This window comes from Liolophura sinensis, chromosome 12 (assembly GCF_032854445.1).
Source record: "Liolophura sinensis isolate JHLJ2023 chromosome 12, CUHK_Ljap_v2, whole genome shotgun sequence".
In the NCBI taxonomy this organism is placed as follows: domain Eukaryota; kingdom Metazoa; phylum Mollusca; class Polyplacophora; order Chitonida; family Chitonidae; genus Liolophura; species Liolophura sinensis.
The window spans coordinates 25,625,295-25,647,764 of record NC_088306.1 but is presented as its reverse complement, the minus strand read 5'-3'; the positions used below and the strand labels follow the sequence as shown (position 1 = coordinate 25,647,764).

The window sequence follows — 22,470 nt, the reverse complement described above, 5'->3', positions numbered from 1 at the left end:
CGCTTAAGGTCAATTTCGAATGTCACCAAGAAACCAATTTGTCATTATTCATACTCAAGACAGCGCACATCCTGGCACTGTACTCGCAAATCACTTGTGGCATCAGCTAGCAGATGACACGGTGAAAAATAACGAGAAGGTATATGGGAAATGAATAACACTCCAAGATAATATTCTGAGAACTTAATGATAACTGGAAATTACATTAAGTTAAACAACACAACAGTCTGCACAGCATATGTAAAAATCGTGAATGTGAACAAAATCTGGTTTTGGATTAATGAGGCAATGAGGAAGAGTTTTGTATTAACTCCCAGGTTATTTAGACTATTTTTTCACTCTTGTCTCTGCGAGAGAAAAGCCTGTTGGTGTAAGTACAACTGCAAATGCCCGGATGTTCGTGGTTTCAAATAGATGTCATACTGTTAAAGGATGGTATGGTTAACTGATTGTTGTTAGCTCTAATCTTTATTTTTTATCATCCCTTCATCATGGTTTTCCAGTGTCAGTACTTATGTTGAGTTCTGACTCTTGTGTACCACTATAGTCAAGTTTTGGTATATTTCAAGTTATGGAGAGACACTGTAACAAACATCGGAAAAAAGGTTGCTTGCTTTTGCCAAATCTGATAGTTGTTAAATCCTAAACCATCTACGAGAAGCAACAATGGAGAAGCTTTTACTAAACTCACACACATCGGATGCAGAAACGGACATAGATTACAGACAAGATCAGTACATGTATGTTGAGCACAGTGAGAACTACATGTAGTCACCCTTCAAAGCTGTCATTCATACATGAAACTAAACTAAATCAGATGGCGTTGTTGTTGCATTCAAGAGGGCTGCTGAGAAACAAGTAGCATAATTCCTTTATGAAACAATGACGGTAAATACAAACATGACAGTCACCTTGTCAATGTAACTCCTCACTAGTGCTCTAAGTCTTTTAAGGTTGAAATTAGCCGACAGAGCTTCTGAAGCAGGCGGTGTGGTGCCCGAAACTTCATCTTTCACTTCGCCCGCCATGATACTAAAAATAACACATTGAGCATGCGTGAAGCTCTCAACCAATGAAAATAAGGCTTATGAGCAAATATTCGGTTTGCTTTCAGACAAGAGCTTTGATTCGCGGAAGCGACAGCCGTAAACATGACAACCACGCGACGCCTGTAATGGTTGACCGTAGTATATTTTGATATGTGAAATACTTGACTTTTTAAAAAGGCTTACTTGCGGATATTTTATACGAATCAAGTTTAAGGTAACTAGTTTTTTCTAGGTCTTATATTATTCAAGATTATTTCTCAATTCAGCGTCTTTCTACCAACTAGTTTAAATAATCTTTAGTGGACGAGATTGTCCAAAATATTGGGCACGATAATTGACACTTCAATAAGGCTGTGTGTAATGGAAGATTAAGTGTCATCATTTATCTTCATTGTTTATTTTGATTTGGTATTATTTCTCAAGTAAAAGATGTAAAACTAGTCAAGACTTACATTTGGTTCCTTTTCGAGACTGCAAGAACAAATGCAGCAGATCGACATCAGGACAGGTGCTATTTTCCTTGGGCCTACAGGTTCAGCAGACACGGAGTTTAAAACAGCGGACAGTTGTAAAGACTGGGTTGATCCCCTTGGTAGTCAATTCTCAGAGGCTTATTGAGGAAAGCTGATAGGTCAGTGAATTGGTGTAAATCATTCTACCATGTGACAAGAAAATTAACCTCAGCTTTAAAACTCCCAAACAGTAACTAAATAACACGGCTTATACAGATCTCTGCTTCATGGTGACATAAATTCAAAACTAGGCTCTGTTGACGTTTGTGATGTACAGTATGATGTACTGTGTGTCCAGATGTGTGTGGTCTCGCATACTGCATGCTAAATGTTCTCATTCCGATTCATATATTTTATTGTAGTATAAATATTTATAGTATACAAATGTCATATGCATTTGCTCAGTGGAAGTCTTCTAGCTTTTATCACTTCCATACACCAAACTGGAGCTTGTTCATAATATTAGAATGGGATTGTTCTTCAATAATTTGCCATGATTTGTTGTTTAGGCCTGGATGGCACCACATCATTACTTTAAAATGGCTCCAAAATTCATTTTTACTTGACTCTCTCCTCTCTTCTCTCTCAACACTGCGACCCTCTTTGTGTAACAGACGAGATCAAATGTGACGTGTTGGATCAAAACAAAGAGTGTAATTTATGTGTACAGACATGTGCCTACATGTATTTACACGTGTGACTGCAGTCATTTGAATTTCTGTGTACAAATGTAAATACCGGCATCATAGGTATCAGTCATTCTTGGGGCCTTTATGTTTCTGAAAGTATATTTTTAAATACAGTTAAGTGAAATACAGTAATCTATGGTTTGCAGTTTTGAGGTAGGAAGGAGGTTTGGCTGCTTCACACAAAAATACAAGAGGGGCCTTCATGGCCGAGGGGGATAGCACACCAGCACAGCGCAATGACTCTGGACTCTCTCACTAATGTGGTTGCTGTGAGTTCAAGTTCAGCTCATGCTGACTTCCTCTCCGAACGTACGTGGGAAGGTCTCTCAGCAACCTGCAGGTGGTCGTGGGTTCCCCCTGGGTTCTGCAAGGTTTTCTCCCACCATAATGCTGGGGTATAAGGGAAATATTCTTGAATGTGGCGTAAAGCACCAATCAAGTATATAAATAAACAAATACACACAAGATTTGTGTGATAATGCAATGGTGTTCAGTGTGACAACAAGAAACACCTTTCATACCTCCACAGCTGTTGTTTACAGTGGGTTATGGTGTCAAGACTGCTGTAACGTAAAGCCTAATTTCTGGAGAGGGTAAAATAAACGTGAAATGCTCATGCACAAGTGCATAGTATTACAATAGTGCAGTAATGTATTCCTCAAGTCACCACCGAATTTAGCAACATTGTTCGTTTTGTGGCATTGGTCTGTAAATGTAAAGTATTTCTTTATAGCAACTTTATATAGCGATGATGTGTGTTTTTAGATTTCAGTAACTTGCATATATCGTCTTGTGTTTTTTCTTTTGAATGAATTTTACTTTGGCATTGATCAAGTCTGTTGAACATTACTGTTGAGTTGTAGATAAGAAATGCTTGTGTTCACTTTCAGGATTATTTCATGATAGATTATACATTGCATAACTTAGAGCTGCTGAATTATTGACAGAGTTAACTGAGCTATTCTCCTATTATTAAGGTACCCTAAATGACCTAAAATGTCATTCACAAAAGTGCATTTTGAGGGCCAAATAAATGTAACAAAATATTTTTGGGGGGTTTTGCAATTTTCCATTAGAGTATCATCCCATGTCCCAAGCAAACGTCTAACCACCTTTCTAAAATCAACAGACCTCTCAGAATAAGGAAGGATGAGCAAGTTAGTCATGGATGAAATTTATGGTCATTTTGGGTAAATTTATATGTGGTATTGAAAAGTAATCATGAAATCAGTTAATCACCGTTGTTTGTAATGCTTTTATTGGTTTTATTTTCTTTGTAGATCACAATCACAGAAAATGATGGACGGAGAAGAGTATGAAAAACAAGCTAAAGTTCTTGTGGATGATTTCATAAACAATGCTATACAAAAGTTGGAAATTGGAATGCTGGAACGCGAAAAAACAATAGACTCCATGAAAAAGGAGATGGTTAGACATAATGCATTCACAAGCAGACAAGAGAACTATGAGGTCAAGGATATAAACTGGCTAACCATCCAAAATTTCTCTGTTGAAAAAGGCCAAGAGAAGATTATGGAGTATATTCAGGTAATAATTATTTCTTGTTTATTTATTTCATTGGTATTTGTAGAATTATAGTCAAGGCTCATGCGGTGACTGTTAGCTTGACATGGAGAATAAGCAAGTGCTAGTCTGATTATGTCAAGCAAGCAGGTGAACTTGAACAGCCTCTCAGTCGAGCAGCCTGTTAAGTAGGATGTGAATATCAGCAGCCTGACTAGCAGAAGATGAATTTCAGCATCATGTCATTCAGAAGCTGAATTTCATCTGCTTGTGACACACAATTTGAACTTGAACAGCCTAGCTGTCAAGCAGAGGCTGAATTTTGACAACCTGTCAAGCAGCTTGATAAACAAAAGCTGAATTTGAGCAGCCTGTCAAGCAGCCTAATAAACAGAAGCTGAATTTAAGCAGCCTGATAAACAGAAGCTGAATTTGAGCCTTCTTGTGGCAGGGCGGGTCCATGCTCCCTCTGAAGTATCATGCCGGAGACACCAGACATGATACCCCATCCAGCCACATTATACTGACACCGTGCCAGCCCATCCTGTTTCCCTGCTCAAACCTGTTAGTGCTGAACGCGAAGCGAGGCAGAAACAAGTACCATTTTTAGTCTTTGGTATGACCTGGCCAGGATTTGATCCCTTGTCACACAACTTTCAGGTAGATTCTCTACTTGGCCACCAAAGCAGTCCTTGAGAGGAAGTGGTAAGTCCACCCATCTGCTTTGTGTCAAAGCCATCCACATGTCACAGTTTGGCTGTATGACAATTCTGTGTTTCAGACATGGGAGTACGAGGACAGCTGGTTGTACTGTATAGAATTCCTGGGTGAGGATGAACACGAGTTTGACACCCGCTATAGGTACCGTGTCCGCTGGAGCATCCCCACCCGCAGGAAACCTGTACCCAGGGCTACAGCTTGTGTCTACTTTACATTCCAAGTCTCCAAGATCAAGCCCAAGGTAATGTTACAACTGACTGATTACTGTAATTCTATAACTTTTTTTGCATTCTTGTTTTTGTTCATTCAGGCATATTCTGAACGCATTATTCTGTGTATATACTGATAAATTTATACTTTCTGTGAAGCCCTGAAGCTGACCAGTCCAACCAATGTAGTTTTGTCTCCAAAATCAAGTTAATAACAAGTCAAAATCAAGCGCATAAATTGCACTGAAAGTTGCTGTTTCATTTGCGAACAGGTTGAGGATTTAGGGTAATTGTTGTTTATGTCATACTCAAGAATTTTTGACATATGTGACGGTAATCAGTTTTTTGAGTGTAGGAAAGTGCCTGAAGTTAACAAACAAAGCCTTTGGTAAAATCCTGGTGAGCTTTCCCATATTGTGACATATGAATAGATGGATGAACTTCATGTAAGACTACACAAGAGAGCACTTTCAACCCATTCATTGCTATCAAGGTCCCAAGAACAACTGAAACAGGAGAATCTTGGTTATGTTGGAGACGGATTAATACATGTAATTGCTATGGGTTTTCATCATAAAGTTTAAGGTTTAAAGCGAAGTCAAGCTCCAAACAATGGGGAAGTGGCATATTTTTTAATCCTGTGGGGTGGTGCTTGTGTAAAGCAGGACTTCACGCCATTGTTATTTCATTATGTAAAAAAATTTGGAGCATCAGAGACACATATATTTAACCCGTTATGTCAAATGTCTTCGTCTTATTTTGTAGCAATATCCAGTGGAAGTCTTTTATGTCTTTGAAACAAACAGACTGGTGCATCGGTGAGTAAAAATTAAGGCATAATATATAGTATATAGTAATATATAATATATATAAAATAATTCAATAAAAATAAAAGGTTTTAGGTGTGCTTACATCCTGTGTGTAGTGTCACAGCTACTGTTATAAAATATCTTTTACCGAATTGTATCAGAGTCATTTGGGTTTTTACCGCTGATTTAGAACTCTTAAAGCCTGTTTTCCATCCTTTAACATTTTATTGCAGTAAGGTACAAAAACAAATGAGTTGTATGTTAGTACATTCTTGTTTACTTTACAAAATGTACATATGTATAATTTTCATATTTGGTGAATTTTATGTTTCAGACCAGGCGAGTCTAGGTTCAGGGAGAAATGGCTGAAGGACGTCATAGAGAGTAAATCTCTCATTATGGAATCTGTTAATTTCTGACCATGAACTCTTTTCTTTGTTTTTCTATTTTTTTTTTTTTTTTTTGTTCTTCTTGTTTTTCTATTATTTTTGTAAAAAATTTTAATGTGTATGGTATTCATACTGATTATCACTTCTCATTTAAATGTGATATTTAAAATCTAAAAATGTTATGTATAATTGTCATTCTAAAATTCTTTATAATTACCCTAATTCCTCAACCTGTTCACATATCAAAGAGCAACTTTCAGTGCAGTTTATGCATGTTTATGATTATATTTTGGAGACAAAACTACATTGGTTTGATTGGCCAATTTTCAGGGCTTCACAAAAAGTATAATTTCATCAATCTACAGAGAATAATGCCTTCAAAATACCATATGCTTGAATAAACATGTTGCAAACATGCGAAAAGGTTGAAGAATTACAGTATGCTCACGTATATTTGTTAGATTTAATAAATTATAAATACTACTACAGTGAGGTCAAGATTCTTTCCATGTTATATTTTAAGCCTGGTAAGCCATATTTTTATAGTTAGCCATGATGAAAGATGATTGATGTCCGATGAAGTGTATAAATGGTGGATAGAGGACGCGGGCTACCCGGTTTCCTTAACCTTTTCATGTATCAAACAGCAACTTTAAAGTGCAATTTATACACATTTTTAATTTGATTTTGATGGCAAAACTACACTGGTTGGATGGGCCAGTTGGAAGGCTTGACAAAAGTATAATTTTCCCAGTCTACATAAATTAATCCCTTCAGAATGTGTTTAAATAAACACCATGTAAACATGTGAAAAGGTTGAAGAATTACAGTCATGTATACAATGTACTTGTATCAATACCGAGAACTGCATTTTGGTTTACCTGTAATAAAATTGATTCAGGTATGGTTATCCTTTGTACTTAGAATTCATGACATATTTTCCACATAATTGGGGCATTTGACAAATTTTGATTGACAAAAGCACAGAATGCATTTCATGCTGCATTCACACACAGGATGCTTCTGCTAATTTTGCATTGACTTTGATCGAGTTTTTTGAGAAAAGAAATTGTGTTTGCATAATTAATTGGTGAGGCTTGCCATGTTGCCTATGTTGGATAGCACTGTTGACCTCTGATGTGATTTTAAAAGATGTGATATTTTAAGTGAAGCAGGATACACACTCAATGTGGTCATGTTAGATAGTTGATAGTGTTTACAATTTTTGTGATAAAACTAGAGAATATGTGGATTTTATATTTGTTTACCAAAACCCAATAAATTTCATCACATATTTGTCAGTTATGATATTTTCTTTCTTTTCACTCATACCAAAAAGTGTAGTTTATTTTTAAAGTCTAAGGAACTTCTTCTTCATTAAGATGTTTTTTAATGGACTGAAATACTGATATACTTGGGTTTAATTGGTCGCTAAAAATGACCTTTCTGAAAAACATGACTGATATGAATGAGAGACATAAAATGGGTTCACAGGAATGCCCGTCATTCAAAATGGAAATGCTGAATGAAAATCATGAATAAAACTTGTTGATTAAGCTCTTCACTTCACTGCTGTTTAATGACTTGTCAGCCAAGGCACTTGTTCAACAGCAGTTCAAAGACAAGGAATAGGGGTGAGAAACTGTCTAAAATATAACTGAAGACAAATCTGGTATCCTCTTCCAATTTTAACTTGTCACTTGCTAAATCAGAAGACATGCTTATGCTCCCAGCTATCCTCTATATAGGCATGCATATATCAGCTACCCTATACATTGTAGTGCTGTAATTCTGTAACCTTTTCACATGTTTGCAAGATGTTTCTTCAAGCACATTCTGAATGCATTATTCTGTATTGAGTGATAAAATTATAATTTTTGTGAAACTGACCACTCCAACCAATACAGTTTCTGTCTCCAAAATATAATTATAAATGTGCATAAATTGCGCCAAAAGTTGCTCTTTCATATGTGAAAATGTTGAGGAAGTCTTCTACCCTACATATAGCGGTGCGTATATGAGCCACCCTTTCTCACCTATACTAACCACCGTACCCAGTAGCAATAGTTTTCACTCAGTGATGCAAGGGAATCAGATGTCTAGTTCAAAGTGACCGCCTTGATGACGTTCACATTTATCCAATGGTGGGGGCTAGTATCAAGTTGTCGGTGTTTGAGTGGGCGGGAGTTAGAGTTCTTGCCTTAGAATTTGCCTGCATTAAGTTTGCAGAGCAGGTTGTCTATATGTTGCTGTGGTTGAGTATAGTGACGGAAAGATAACATAGACTAAATATACTGCTATGCAGAATAACGGCCTGTCTGATGACCAGCCTTTGGTTGGAGAGCTCAAACCTCAGTGCCATTGAAAATACACCAATGAGTGACCAAAGAACTGAGGAGAGACAAAACATTGGACATACTGAGAGTTAGTAGATATTTGTTTATAGCGATAAAACAGTATAGGTATATGTAGTGACTTGACCAGATCAGACTGGGGAAATGGCAAACCACTTTATATCTTCCAATTTATTTATTTATGTATGTATTTTTTGTTTGGCATTTTTACAATGTATATTTCACTTGCATCGCAGTGGTCAATTTTGCAAATGGTAAATTGGTTTAGGGAACTGCTGTACCTCACCTTTTCCGCATGTAAAACTGCAGCTAAACCTGTGATAACTGGATTGGAACGAGCAACCTCATTGATGGACATAAAGAGTTATGCATGATAACATTCTTTGGCAAACTCATTAGGCAGCTTGAGTGAGTGAGTGCTTGGGGTTTAACGTCGTACTCAACAATTTTTCAGTCATATGACGACGAAGGAATCATTAGGGTGCATGTACGTGTAATGTGCCTCCTTGTTGCAGGACGGATTTCCACCGCTCTTTTATTTAGTGCTGCTTCACTGAGATGACTTACTGAAGGCAAGTAAGCCGCCCCGCCTGAGCCATTATACTGATACGGGTCAACCAGTCGTTGCACTATCCCCTTCATGCTGAACGTCAAGCGAGGAAGTTACAACTTCCTCTTTTAAAGTCTTAGGTGTGACTCGATCAAGGATTGATCCTAGATCTACCGGTCCCGAAGCGGACGCTCTACCAACTCATTAGGCAGCTTGATCACTGAAGGTCTGTCTGGCAGCAACCTGCAGATGGTCATGGGTTTCCCCCCTATCATAATGCTGGCCACAGTCGTATAAGTGAAATATTGTTGAGTACGGCGTAAAACACCAATAAAACAAACAAATAATTAAGGGTCCAAGACTGATTGACTGATTCAGTGATAAGTGTTCAATGCGGTACTCAAGAATTTCCATCCATACAAAGGAATTCATGTTCATGGGTGGAGGAGGAGGCCAGAATTGCCCGGAGAACTCACACACAACCATTTGCTAGCTATACCTGACAAATCTTCAGACGGAACCTTCTCTTTGGTCCTGCACCTGATAGTTACAGGGAACCGGTGGTTTAATCGTCTGAGCCAGTCAGGGCCCCAGACTTATATGGGCCAATCTAGCAAGTGTGAAATGTCAATTTATTATTATTAAACATCAATTTGGTATACATGTTTTTGGAAATGTCATAATCTTTGGCGTGTCATGACTTGGAAAAGTGACTTGACTGTTAAGTCAAATGTCTTATGTAGATCAGATTATATTAGCCTTAAAGCTATATATTGATTCAGTCGATGTAGAGACAGGGCAATTAATTAGCCCCAGGTTGAACTACTTGTTTCTATTATCCAACACACAGGCCACATGGGAAAAAAATTCATAAATTTGTAAATAAAAACAGAAATTTCGAAAAGACAACTGCATCAGATTTTGCTGAATAAAAACAATTAAGTGAGAACAAAGAAAGACAGCACAGGGACTTTCAAAAATTACTTGTCCGGGAGTGGGATTGAACCCACACCACGTATGACCCAGCTATTGAAAACCAAGCACCCTAACCATGTGTCCATGATCTGTGATTAAAATCAACATATCTATTTTTTAAATATTTTACGTAAATTATGTTTTGGCTAACATTTTTGGTCGTACATAATCTATTAAAGCCACATTTTGTACATGTATGAAAAATTTATATGAAAAAAGAGAAAAAAAAAAACTGGACACAGGACAAAATAATTACATTTGTTTTTACAAGTTTATTTATGATGGAATCACAAATACATGTGTAATTATTGTGTAATCATTATGTAATTATCGTGTAAACATAGCATAGCTTTTTTGAAAACATAATTGAGCATGACAAAGACACTGATGGCTTGTATACCAGTGAATCACTAAGGTTATTCTTGTTATTAATACTGGAGTTCTGGCTGTGAGCCAAGCCTCTAGCCTAGCCCACCAGTAACTTAGTTGGGTTTCTGCTCAATACTTGGCAAGTTATTTATTTTCTTTATTAGCTTTGTATTAAAAAGCTCATGGAATTACCAACAAAAAACACACAAAAAAGAGAAAATTGATATAATATACACGATTGGTAATTATACTGGTCTACTATTATAATTATGATAGTTTCATTTTGATGCTCTACATACACATATAGTAAGGCAACCGCATACAATCAACCAAAAGCACAAACCTTGCATGCAATGTTACAATATGCTTAAATGCAGAAAAGTAATTTGGCATGGAATTTTTTTTCAAATCTAATCTTTTTTTGCTGACACTTCCACAAAGCCGATAAAGATATGCTTATTTCTCTCCACAAAATTTTTTGTTCCATAATCTGAAGTTATAAGCATATTTTGAAATATCAACTCTCACTGTCTTTGATAATTACCAATATATTATTACCATAAAAGCAGTAAAATGATGAAACCCATGATTCAATATCATTGTTCAAATACGGAACTATTGTTAGTGGAACAGATTAAAGGGAGATAGCTCTGTCTAAGGTCATACTAAGGGGGGATAACCACGTGCAGTTCTGTGTTAGTGTTGGACTAAATCAATGCTTTCATATAATATCCAATGTTGTAACAACAATGACACATGGTTTGCAAAATGTAATTGCCTAAATGTTATTAACAATGATACACATACACAAAAAAAAAATAAAACATGAAATAAACAAATATATATCAAAATTAGATTGAAGGCTTTCTTCTGCAAAAATCACAATGATATAGAATACTCTCTGTTTATTTTTCCTCACAAAAATCAACTTAGCGTGTTCCACTCTATCATTCATTTGTAATACTTAACATAAAGCCTCCTTGCTCAGAGCATTGTTTTATTATTTTTATCACAGATTTTTGTATGGACGAAACAACAACAACATTAAATCTTTACAATCCAAACTTACTAAAATTAAACATCATTAAATTAGGTCACGTTCTGCTCTTCATTAATACTGTTTGGTTTATTTAAAGAAAAAATAGGTGTTAATTAGATCTTCTAGATTATAAAAATTAATTCAAATCTGAAAGCAATTCCTTTCCCATCATACTATAGTCCACTGATTCCAGCCATGTATTGAGTTATAAGGCAAAAAACATGCAAATAAACTGCATAAATGTCATTTTTCCAATCATGTTTATACTGTCTCATCAGTGTGTACAGGTACATAAGTTCACTCCAATTGAAACCAGTTTCCACAAAACCACAAAATGACGCTAAACATCCCATTTTCTGGTGGGGTCAGTCTCTGTTGTAATGATTGTTTTTTTTTTCTCAAGCTTCTCAAAATTTTGTGTCATACTGAGAGCATAACCTTAACTCTACAGATTTGAAGTGAGGGTCTATGTATTTCAGTCGAAAATTCACTACAGACACATTACAGCGAAAGTGAAAAAAACCACAATGATAAAACTACACGTAAGAACTATACCTAGGGTCATCTAACAAATGATTAGATTATGTCATTGTGTGACATATCAAGGAACAGTGAGCATGTCATACATATTAGGTGAACAAAAAAAAATCCCCCAAAACATGAAAATTTTTGAATTTTTAGCAGCAGGGCTATATGAAACAAAACAATAGTGAAATCTAACATGTTTTTTGTATTGTACAACATGGGTAGCGGTACCATGTATAATACCCTGTTAACTTGAACATATACAGCCACAGTATTCGAACTGTTTATCAGTGGATAGCAATAGGGGAGTTTTGAGTTAAAATTTTACCGTTTGTATTAAAAATAAGTGATAATTCACCTGCTGTCGCAACTATCGTTAGGTACTAATTTTTTTTTTTTCATCCCTGTCATCACTACGTCCAAAACTGATTGTATTAGTGCAATGTCCACAGTGCAATGTTAGCAATGTTAATGAACTGGGAAAGGAACATTTGATCTCAGCAAATTGGCATCATACAGTCCTGCTGTCAAGTGTTTGTCGGACCTGCAATATGTTCGTCTGGTAATTAACTCCTCGTGAATGTACGAGTAGACACTGCTAACAAACAGGAGTTACGACAACAAATGCCGTAATACTGAATCTACAGCTGCATCTTTAACCCTGTAATACCTACTGGTTGTCAATGATCTGTAAGACATACTGGATAGATCTATATGTATATTTCAATATTTTGTAACAATATTAATTTGTGTTCTCTTCTTTCATTTAACAACAGTTCAAGTTTTAATTTTTCTCTGTATCCGTTTCCTTCTTTTCATCTTCAGACTCTTTTTTGTCATTAGTTTCAGCCTCTTTGTTTTCATCCTCTGTCTCACTTTTGGCTTTTTCGTCCTGCTTCTTCTTTCTAGACGCTGATTTTTCTTTCTTTCCAACCTATCAAGACAAAAGAAAAGACAAAGTAAGATAAGAATTCTATCTATGGTATACTTTACTATTTGTTTTTTCATTACAATTTCAATATATTTATCTATATGCTCCACTTTGAAAGCAACTGTGACATCATGACATCACAGGCAGATTGGACATTTGTAACCAATGTGTGTTTATTACATTTGGTTGATATATTTATGACAATATATATGTATTTGTGATTGGTCAAATTTATGCTCTAGATTGACATATTCAATAGGAAAAGGTTGTTGTCACCTAGAACAGTGGAGGCACTGAGGGCAAACTCAGCGGATCCTCCAGGCCAGACCAAAACCATGCACTTGCATGACAAATGACAGCTAGGTTTATTTATTTATTTATTTATTTGATTGGTGTTTTACGCTGTATTCAAGAATATTTCACTTATACGACGATGGCCAGCATTATAATTGTACGAAACCGGGCAGAGCCCAGGGGGGAATCCCTTGACCATGCGCAGGTTGCTGACAGATCTTAATGACAGCTAGGTTGACATACATCTAAACCACTTGGCAACAACACTGATGATGTGAGAAATACATCAGATACTGACATAAGAACGATTCGACAGATACAGGCCTACACACACTTAATTGTTTCCAGTCGTGTGAACAATATTTAATGAAGCTTATTTTCTCAAGTCATTCATGAAAGAATGAATGTTTTTTCACTGTAAATCACCTAAAGTTTAGCATTTTTCAGGTTTCACACATTTTGCTTGATTCTGTTTGATTCACTTACCTTTAAAGTTTGATTAAGTTTTACCAGAAAAACCTAACTGTTGGCATCAAAAATATCAGTTAAAGGCATTCATTTTATGTGATTCTGAAAGTGCATTTTCACAAACTAACCTTTAGTTGAAATACAGTATTTATACACTTTACATATAATGTCTACTAACCTTCAACAACCAGTCCTTTGGGTAGTGAGAAATGTTGTCCAGGAATGTCTGGTTCTCATACCAGTCAGGATGCCATTTCTCAAAGCTGTACTTATACACTTTACATATAATGTGTACTAACCTTCAACCACCAGTCCTTTGGGTAGTGAAAAATGTTGTCCAGGAATGTCTGGTTCTCATACCAGTCAGGATGCCATTTCTCAGAGCCGTACTTATACACTTTACATATAATGTCTACTAACCTTCAACCACCAGTCTTTTGGGTAGTGAGAAATGTTGTCCAGGAATGTCTGGTTCTCATACCAGTCATGCTGCTATTTCTCAGAGCTGTACTTATACACTTTACATATAATGTCTACTAACCTTCAACCACCAGTCTTTTGGGTAGTGAGAAATGTTGTCCAGGAATGTCTGGTTCTCATACCAGTCAGGATGCCATTTCTCAGAGCTGTACTTATACACTTTACATATAATGTCTACTAACCTTCAACCACCAGTCTTTTGGGTAGTGAGAAATATTCTCAGAGCTGTACTTATACACTTTACATATAATGTCTACTAACCTTCAACCACCAGTCCTTTGGGTAGTGAGAAATGTTGTCCAGGAATGTCTGGTTCTCATACCAGTCATGCTGCCATTTCTCAGAGCTGTTCTTATACACTTTACATATAATGTCTACTAACCTTCAACCACCAGTCCTTTGGGTAGTGAGAAATGTTGTCCAGGAATGTCTGGTTCTCATACCAGTCATGCTGCCATTTCTCAGAGCTGTACTTATACACTTTACATATAATGTCTACTAACCTTCAACCACCAGTCTTTTGGGTAGTGAGAAATGTTGTCCAGGAATGTCTGGTTCTCATACCAGTCAGGATGCCATTTCTCAGAGCTGTACTTATACACTTTACATATAATGTCTACTAACCTTCAACCACCAGTCTTTTGGGTAGTGAGAAATGTTGTCCAGGAATGTCTGGTTCTCATACCAGTCATGCTGCCATTTCTCAGAGCTGTACTTATACACTTTACATATAATGTCTACTAACCTTCAACCACCAGTCCTTTGGGTAGTGAGAAATGTTGTCCAGGAATGTCTGGTTCTCATACCAGTCATGCTGCCATTTCTCAAAGCTGTTCTTATACACTTTACATATAATGTCTACTAACCTTCAACCACCAGTCTTTTGGGTAGTGAGAAATGTTGTCCAGGAATGCCTAGTTCTCATACCAGTCATGCTGCCATTTCTCAGAGCTGTACTTATACACTTTACATATAATGTCTACTAACCTTCAACCACCAGTCTTTTGGGTAGTGAGAAATGTTGTCCAGGAATGTCTGGTTCTCATACCAGTCATGCTGCCATTTCTCAGAGCTGTACTTATACACTTTACATATAATGTCTACTAACCTTCAACCACCAGTCTTTTGGGTAGTGAGAAATGTTGTCCAGGAATGTCTGGTTCTCATACCAGTCATGCTGCCATTTCTCAGAGCTGTACTCAGGCCTTCTCATCAGAATACGTCGCAGGATCTCCTGGTTCTCTTTTGTAACTCTTAACAACTCTCTCTGACGTTTTTCTCGGTTCAAACTGAAGTGTTCAAAACAGATATGACAAAATTAAAATAATGTCCCTCACAGATACAGTTTCACAACAAATACTTTTTCATTTGATTTGATTTGTTTGACTGTGTCTTAATGCCATGCATGCTCAAAAATGTTTTTATTTACTTGATGGAGGCAAATTTTATGATTATTTATTTATTTCAATGATGCTTTACGCTGTACTCAAGAATATTTCACTTCTAGGATGGCGGCCAACAAATTATGATGGGAAACTGGGCAGAAACCCACGACCATCCGCAGGTTGCTGACAGACCTTCCCACGGCCAAAGAGGAAGCCAACATGAGCTGGACTTGAACTCACAGTGACCGCATTGGTGAGAGGCTCCTGAGTCATTGTGCTGTGCTAACATGCTCTAACCCCGCAATTTTATGGGTGGAGGTGCAAGAGTAAAGAACTAATAAACTTGTATGTGTAGATGTGCCATGATGAAAACTGAGCATGGTAGGAATCTCACTGTCCAACCGTGGAATTGAACTCACTCACGTTGATCACAAACATGTCTCAATATTTGCATCATGTCTCACCTTTTATACTCATAGAAGTTGCGATTATCCACACGACCCCGCGTTCTCATGATGCAGTTCATCTTCTCTAACAAAATACGGTTGTCTCGCTCAATTGTGGCCAGGCGTTCTTCTTGTAACTGTCAATATATGTTAAAAAAAAAACAAAATTATTAAAGAATGCCACACATACACAAAAAATGGAAAAGAACAGAAAACCTAAAATGAGAATTATTAATACACGTATATGTTACCTACAGATATTAAAACAACTCATTCATCTGTAAACTGTCATTTTGAGAATAACTATGACCTATGAAGCACACGAATTTCCTTTCCCACGATAGTCCACGTTTTGTAAATTTTTTTTTTTTTTGTGTTCAGTTTGTCTCCCAATATTAATCTTTTAAAAATTCCTGCTTGCTCTTTCAGAATAAAAAAAACAAAACAATATTCCCTACCAGCCTGTCCTATTTCTTGTGATAGGCTTGGGTTATCATCAACAAATAATTTTTGTACATATGGCCCAGCATATAGAAATTGCAATGCTGATTTCTAGGAGCTACCAGTATCTCTTGCTGGGTGTTTATCCAAACAGCAAAGTAAACAAAATGCATGGTCCACGGTACTCCAGGTAACAGGCCTGACCACTACATAGGCACTTCCACATTGAGCTTAAGGACAAACATTCTGTCAAGATAGGGACCAGAAGCACTCTATGTAGAGTTACCTTAATTCTTCTAATTTTTTAGACAGATACTAGTAGTGCTAAAAGCAGAATATTACATTTCTTTCCCATCTTTTGGGAAAGTTGAGATATGAGTATGTTGTTCCTTTGATGGTCTAACCATGTGAGAAGAAAGAAACTCAATATTCCTGCTATGTTTACATGTATATTGGCTAAAAGGAGCAGACTAGGTGTCCCAAAAATTAGAAAAAATAGGGTAGTCCACATACTTGTAGGTTCATTCATTGGGGTGTTCAGTTGTAATTGAAAGTCCTATAAAGCAGAGCTATAAATTCTTTCCAGTTGACAGGATATGCCTGGGTGTTGCACTGTGTTGGAATTTACATTGTATATGCATGCTCAGATATCTCTGTTACGTTTTGGAAAAATGCAATGTTCAGCAGACCCTGAAGTAATTTAACACTTCATTAATTAATTTAACACAAATGAATTTTCTAAATTTGGAAAATCTTTTGATATGTATATGGAGCTTATTTGAAACACAGACACACATTAAACCTCCTCATTGGTGATTAAAGGATATATGAAAACATACTATAAAATGAAGAGTATGGCTTTAAGGAAAATGAAAAAAGGTAAGCCAAACAACTTGAAATGAGAAAATAATTTCATTTTAGAGTCATATTTTATATTTCGCAACGATCCCTCTCTTATATGTATGTTTTCTGTCTGTGGTCGGGAATATTCAGGAATGACAACATACTGTGAACACTTGACCAGCTTAGCGTTTCTCCTAAAACTTTGTTTTCACAACTATCTATGTTCATGTCACCACAGAAGGGTATTTAATTTCTGAACTCACCGCTGGGGCCTTAGGAAAACTGTAGTTTATAGTCAATTTTACACCCCAAGAAGAAAGCTGAGAAGCTGTTTTATGTTTTATAATATGTTAGGAGATGTTGTATACTCAATATTAACTTGAAGGAATAAAAACCAAGCACTTCATGTATCCTTTAACAGTCTTGTATGAAACATCAACATATATTTCAACTCAGAATGAATTGTTTCCATGTGGTCAATCGGGTTAGCCTATGTTCAAATCCAAACGCCACCATTTCTGACTCAAAGTTTTGCTATGACAAATGAGAGAGTAATACTGATTTTTTTAGTTTTGTCACATGCCTGTTATAAAGAAAGATTCTGAGTAATAAAGCAGTACAATAACACAAATATTTACCTGCAACTTTTTTAGTTTTAAATGCAGATGCATGTAGGTAGCTGGTGCCTTTGTATCTATGACGGATCTAACTTCCTTCACCTGGAAAAAAAAATAAAACATAAAACACATTACTTTTATCAAATTAAGTAAAAAAAAACAACTGAAATATACAGTACATTCTAAATTCTATAAAGTATATTTAGATTATATTTACTTTCACAGTTAATGTTACTGGAATATTAATAAGTAACTTAAACATTTGTAAATACTATGCTATACTGCAGGCCATCAAAAAACAACCAAATATAATGTCTTTGAATTTGTAAATTGACAACAATGTTGTACATTTAAGAATAACAAGACTATTTTTGAAATATATTTTTCCCTAAAATATATGCTCAGTTTTATTATTTCCTACAATGTTGAACAATGTTTGTACATCAGACAAATTAAATCAAAATAGAACTATAAAAATGTTCAACATGGTTATTGACTCCATAAGTGACATAATTCTTCCAGTTCATCACAAATATTGCATATACTCTAGTACACAATGGCTAACATATACCTGGGATACAATATGATATATCATAATATATCCCAGCATGTACAAATTAAAACTGCATTCTAGTATGATAAAACATATCGCTCATGCTACTTCTTTTCTAAGACGCTGTGCTTGATGTCTGTATCTTTGTTTCAGATATAAAAAAAATGAACAAATCGAAAAAAGAATACGTAAATAAATGTACAAAAGAAAAAATTAAATTAAAATCAAATGTATGTATTTGCGAAACCAAAACTGTTCATGTGATCATCATCTTTTTCTTTATTTTGTTGTTTACATTTGTAACTCTGTTGCTATTCCTCATCAATTTAACCTCTCATGTAGAAATTAGGATACATCAGTTTTATTTTTTCTTTTACGAGTCAGCCAACCATGAAAAAATCCATAAATGGATAAAAAAAACGACATAAAATTTACCTTTTCATTTGTCTGATCTTGAAGAGTTTTATGAATTTCCTATTTTGCAAGGCTTTCTGATCATGTAAATATATCTTCAACAGAAAAAACTGCTGGGATAATCCATATTTTCCACAAATTAAATGATTTTTTTATTTATTTTTTTTTTGAAGTTTTACTTTTATACCCTTGTTGGCATTAAAAAAAGATTTATTCTGCCTGTAAAACAGCAATTTAAACTGGTGTGGCCTTGGTTAGTATGATGCAGTTTTAACTTTAAGGTTTACCAAAGACCTTTTATTTCTTGGCTTATAAAAAGCAAGCTGATCTGTAAAATTACAGCCCTGTGACCTCAGGGCCCAGTTGTTCGAGAGTGTATTAGTTAATAGTGGTATTATGTCATATTTTATGTCTAAATTTTTAGCCATATTTTATATCTAAATTTTTAGCCATATTTTATATCTAAAGTTTTAGCCATATTTTACATCTAAATTTTTAGCCAAACTCAGCAGTCAATCCAGTTCTCCAATCACAAAGTATAACAGCAGCAGTTTTAGCTCATATTCAATGTACTGGTCCACAATTTCTTTTAGAGTGAGCACAAAATTAAAGTTAAATCTGGTATTAAGTCTTACACCAGTTTTGAACAATGGGGCCCTGTGGTATGCTACATATCTTTATGCCCAGTTATACACACAGTGATCCATCATCACGTTTACTTTACTGACCAGGATAACCTCCCTTGACGTAACGCCACACCCTAACCTATCTGTACAGCTTTCATGCCACACATACCATATCCAGCTACTGGTGTTTGCACATGCATTAAACTGATGGCAAAAGGGTGTTTAAGTAAATAACACATCAAATTGATCGCTATTAGCCTGTCTGGGCAAGACAGATGGGGATATAATAGAGAAGTATATATAGTACAATGGTCAAGGTATCTTCAGTTATTTGCTTTAAATCAATACTGTTCAATAAATTCATCAATACAACTGACATCCACTGCCCCTGATGAAGTACTGGTAATTAATACTTCTACTTTTTAAAAATATAATATTAATGCTAATATCATTACATGTATAAGTATAAGCAATTATTAGGTTCAGTTCTTTCTTTGATGACTTAAGAAATATTAAATCAAGACTATTTTATAAGGAACAGTAAAATATAAAATAATTTTGAAAACAATGGAGGTACAAATACATACCTGTAATTAAATCTATTAAATTTTACCTGCCTGATCAAATACTGCCAGGAACCTGAACAAAGGTTATGTGAAAGGCCAGGTATAGTTTACATATTCTCTACAGAAATGTCAGAAGACAGCAAATTTCCAGCAATTTCAACCCTACTAAACACCAGAAATGGCTCTGTCTGTACAGATGATTGTATCCAACATTGTTGTAACATGTAATGGTTAATATGATCGTATTTGAATCAGACAAAAAAAGTCAATATCAAATAAAAGCACCAATGTTATAAATAAAAAATATATCATACTTGTAAACTTTACCTGGCCTAGATTCAACTTTTTATAATAAAACTTATTTGTATGTGGTTTTCTGATATAATAAATATTTACACATACGCATGTACGTGTTTTTAGGATATATACATGTATTTCATTGGCCCAATTACATCAAGAGCTGTGATGATTGATTTCCAATTTGTTCTCTCACAGAAATTAATTCCTGCAGGAAACATTTAACGCCAGGAAATTTCAGTTCTCTATCGATTTAAGCCATCTTAATGGTGACAAAAACGATCGGCTCTTTAGTCGCTCTACTGAACTGACGTAGAAAAAAAAATAAATAAAGGGACTCACCTTTCGTCTGTGTTCGTTGTAATACGTTTGATCCCATCGCATTTGTAGCAACTTGTTGTGGCATGGCAGAATCGACTGGTATGACCTGTGCATTTTTGAAGGATCTGTTAGGTAAACTGAATAAGAAAGAGTAATTCTGGTTGTTCCAGTCGAGTGTGTCTCCCCTAAGTGCTGTCATTAATGTTAGCGGTAGCCTTGTTAAGTCTCGAAGGCGCTTAACGGTAGTCGTTGCTGTGTCACGTGACCTCGTGTCTCCATGGCGACCCCTAGGTGCGCGCTATCGGACATGAACGATTTGTCCACCGGTAATTCCCTGCAGGCGGTCTTAAGAGAGTGTCGTTGGAGTTATCTCCCCTGAACGTGTAAACTTCAAATATCTTTCATGATTTATTCATTTTCTTGATTGATGTTTTATGCCGTACTCTATCTTTATGAAGTATATGTACAGGATCCTCTTGGTTAGATATGAATCAGTTGTAGATGCTAAAGGAGAAGTCAAAATAAATTTTGGTCTGAGAATAAAATAAAATACACTGTAGGCCTGCTCCATACCTAAACGTCAATACCCAGTGAGCGCGAGTAAAGAAAATGACAAATGAATTAAAGGGATATAGAGTATTAGGCCATAAATATTAAAGTATCACATTAGCTATCAACTGCACGGCATTTCTCTACTTTTTGGCATTAAATTTGAACGTCCTGGGCTTAACACATTCTCCATTCCGATAATAATGACTAAAATGAGCGAGCTCAACATGCACAAAAAAGATGAGTGAAAACACAATAAGATTATTTGGACATTTAATCATATGGTATACTTAACCAGAGATTCTGAAATCATGGCTAACTTTTGCCAATTTTCTGATCGAAGTACCTAATTCCCTTTTCTTTACCACTTTAAAGCCGTTTAATAGGACTATGGTTTTAGAATGTAAATGTATCCAAATTTTTTGCCTTTTGGTTTGATTTATTTTATTGATTGGTGATTTTGGTAGTACTCAAGAATATTTTACTTATACGACGGCGGTAAGCATTATGGTGGGAGGAAACCCGACAGTTCCGCAGGTTGCTGAAGACCTTTCCATGTTCGATCAGAGGGAAGGCGCGCATGAGCTGGACTTGAACTCATAGCGACCTCATTGGTGAGAGGCCCTTGGGTCATTGCCCCGCGCTGGCACGCTAAAGTCCCTCGTGTCTTTTGGTCAGGTAATCCCGACATAAACTTTTAGTTCAAATAACGAGTAATTACATTTAGCAGTTATAAATGCCTAGTTTGTCTTGAAACCACTGCACGGGGGCCATGATCAACCAAATAGGCAGATATTATATTGTGGCCATAAAGAATTCCAGGTCGGCTATATTTGTGACCATATTTTATGGATTTTAATGAGGTATGTATCTATGTATGTTTGGGGTTTAATGTCGTATTCAACAATTTTTCAGTCATATGACGATCATGAGTCAATAGGTGTGTGAACATATACTTTGTCTTTTTGTGGCAGGGCGAGTCCGCGCGACTAAACCGTTACTGAAGTATCATGCCGAAGACACCAGACATGGAACCCCACCTAATAACATTATACTGACTTCGGGCCAAACAATCATGTTTCCTTGCTCCAACTCCCTACTGCTGGGCGTCAAACGAGGCAGCAGGAAATACTACTTTTAAATTCTTTGGTATGAACCGACCCGAGTTTGATCCCGGGGTCTCCCGGGCGCTCCCGGACGCTATAACCATCAATTTTCATGCGGTAATTATACATAAAGGAATGAAGATATGCCCAGCGTTTCAACTCAATCCTTCAGCTCTTTTAGGTAGCAAATAAATCTAGAATAATTCTTCCACATAAAGCTACATAGAGAAGAGACACACAAAGACGGGTTACCACCACAAAGCTATTGTGTGACAAATCAAAAATTACAGCACAAACCACTCCAACACCAGTCGGTTACGATATCTATAAACATTTAATGCTACGCGAGTTGACAGATAAACAGGCGATCACAGGTAAATTAAATCGAACGTGGTGAACTCGTGTTAAACATAACCTCCT

The 22,470-nt window shown here is 36.0% G+C and overlaps 2 protein-coding genes across 3 annotated transcripts; one reads left to right on the top strand and one right to left on the bottom strand.

Annotated features, from left to right (window-relative positions):
- Nucleotides 1-1,168: 1,168 nt before the first annotated feature.
- Nucleotides 1,169-5,949, top strand: LOC135479636 (A-kinase anchor protein 14-like). Of its 2 annotated transcripts, XM_064759530.1 has the most exons (6): nt 1,172-1,263; nt 1,520-1,680; nt 3,531-3,798; nt 4,556-4,735; nt 5,469-5,521; nt 5,847-5,949. In XM_064759530.1, exons 3-6 carry the CDS (start codon nt 3,547-3,549, stop codon nt 5,929-5,931), a joined length of 570 nt encoding a protein of 189 aa, XP_064615600.1. In that variant the 5' UTR covers nt 1,172-1,263; nt 1,520-1,680; nt 3,531-3,546; the 3' UTR covers nt 5,932-5,949. The 2 variants fall into 2 exon arrangements, with proteins under 2 accessions (XP_064615599.1, XP_064615600.1); XM_064759529.1 differs by lacking the exon at nt 1,520-1,680 and having other exon boundaries at nt 1,169-1,263.
- A 4,137-nt stretch (nt 5,950-10,086) lies between these two features.
- Nucleotides 10,087-20,579, bottom strand: LOC135479469 (sperm axonemal maintenance protein CFAP97D1-like). Its single transcript, XM_064759313.1, has 5 exons — nt 20,417-20,579; nt 17,640-17,720; nt 15,736-15,854; nt 14,995-15,175; nt 10,087-12,638 (listed from the first exon to the last, which is right to left on the bottom strand). Exons 1-5 carry the CDS (start codon nt 20,507-20,509, stop codon nt 12,498-12,500), a joined length of 615 nt encoding a protein of 204 aa, XP_064615383.1. The 5' UTR covers nt 20,510-20,579; the 3' UTR covers nt 10,087-12,497.
- Between the last annotated feature and the right edge of the window lie 1,891 nt (nt 20,580-22,470).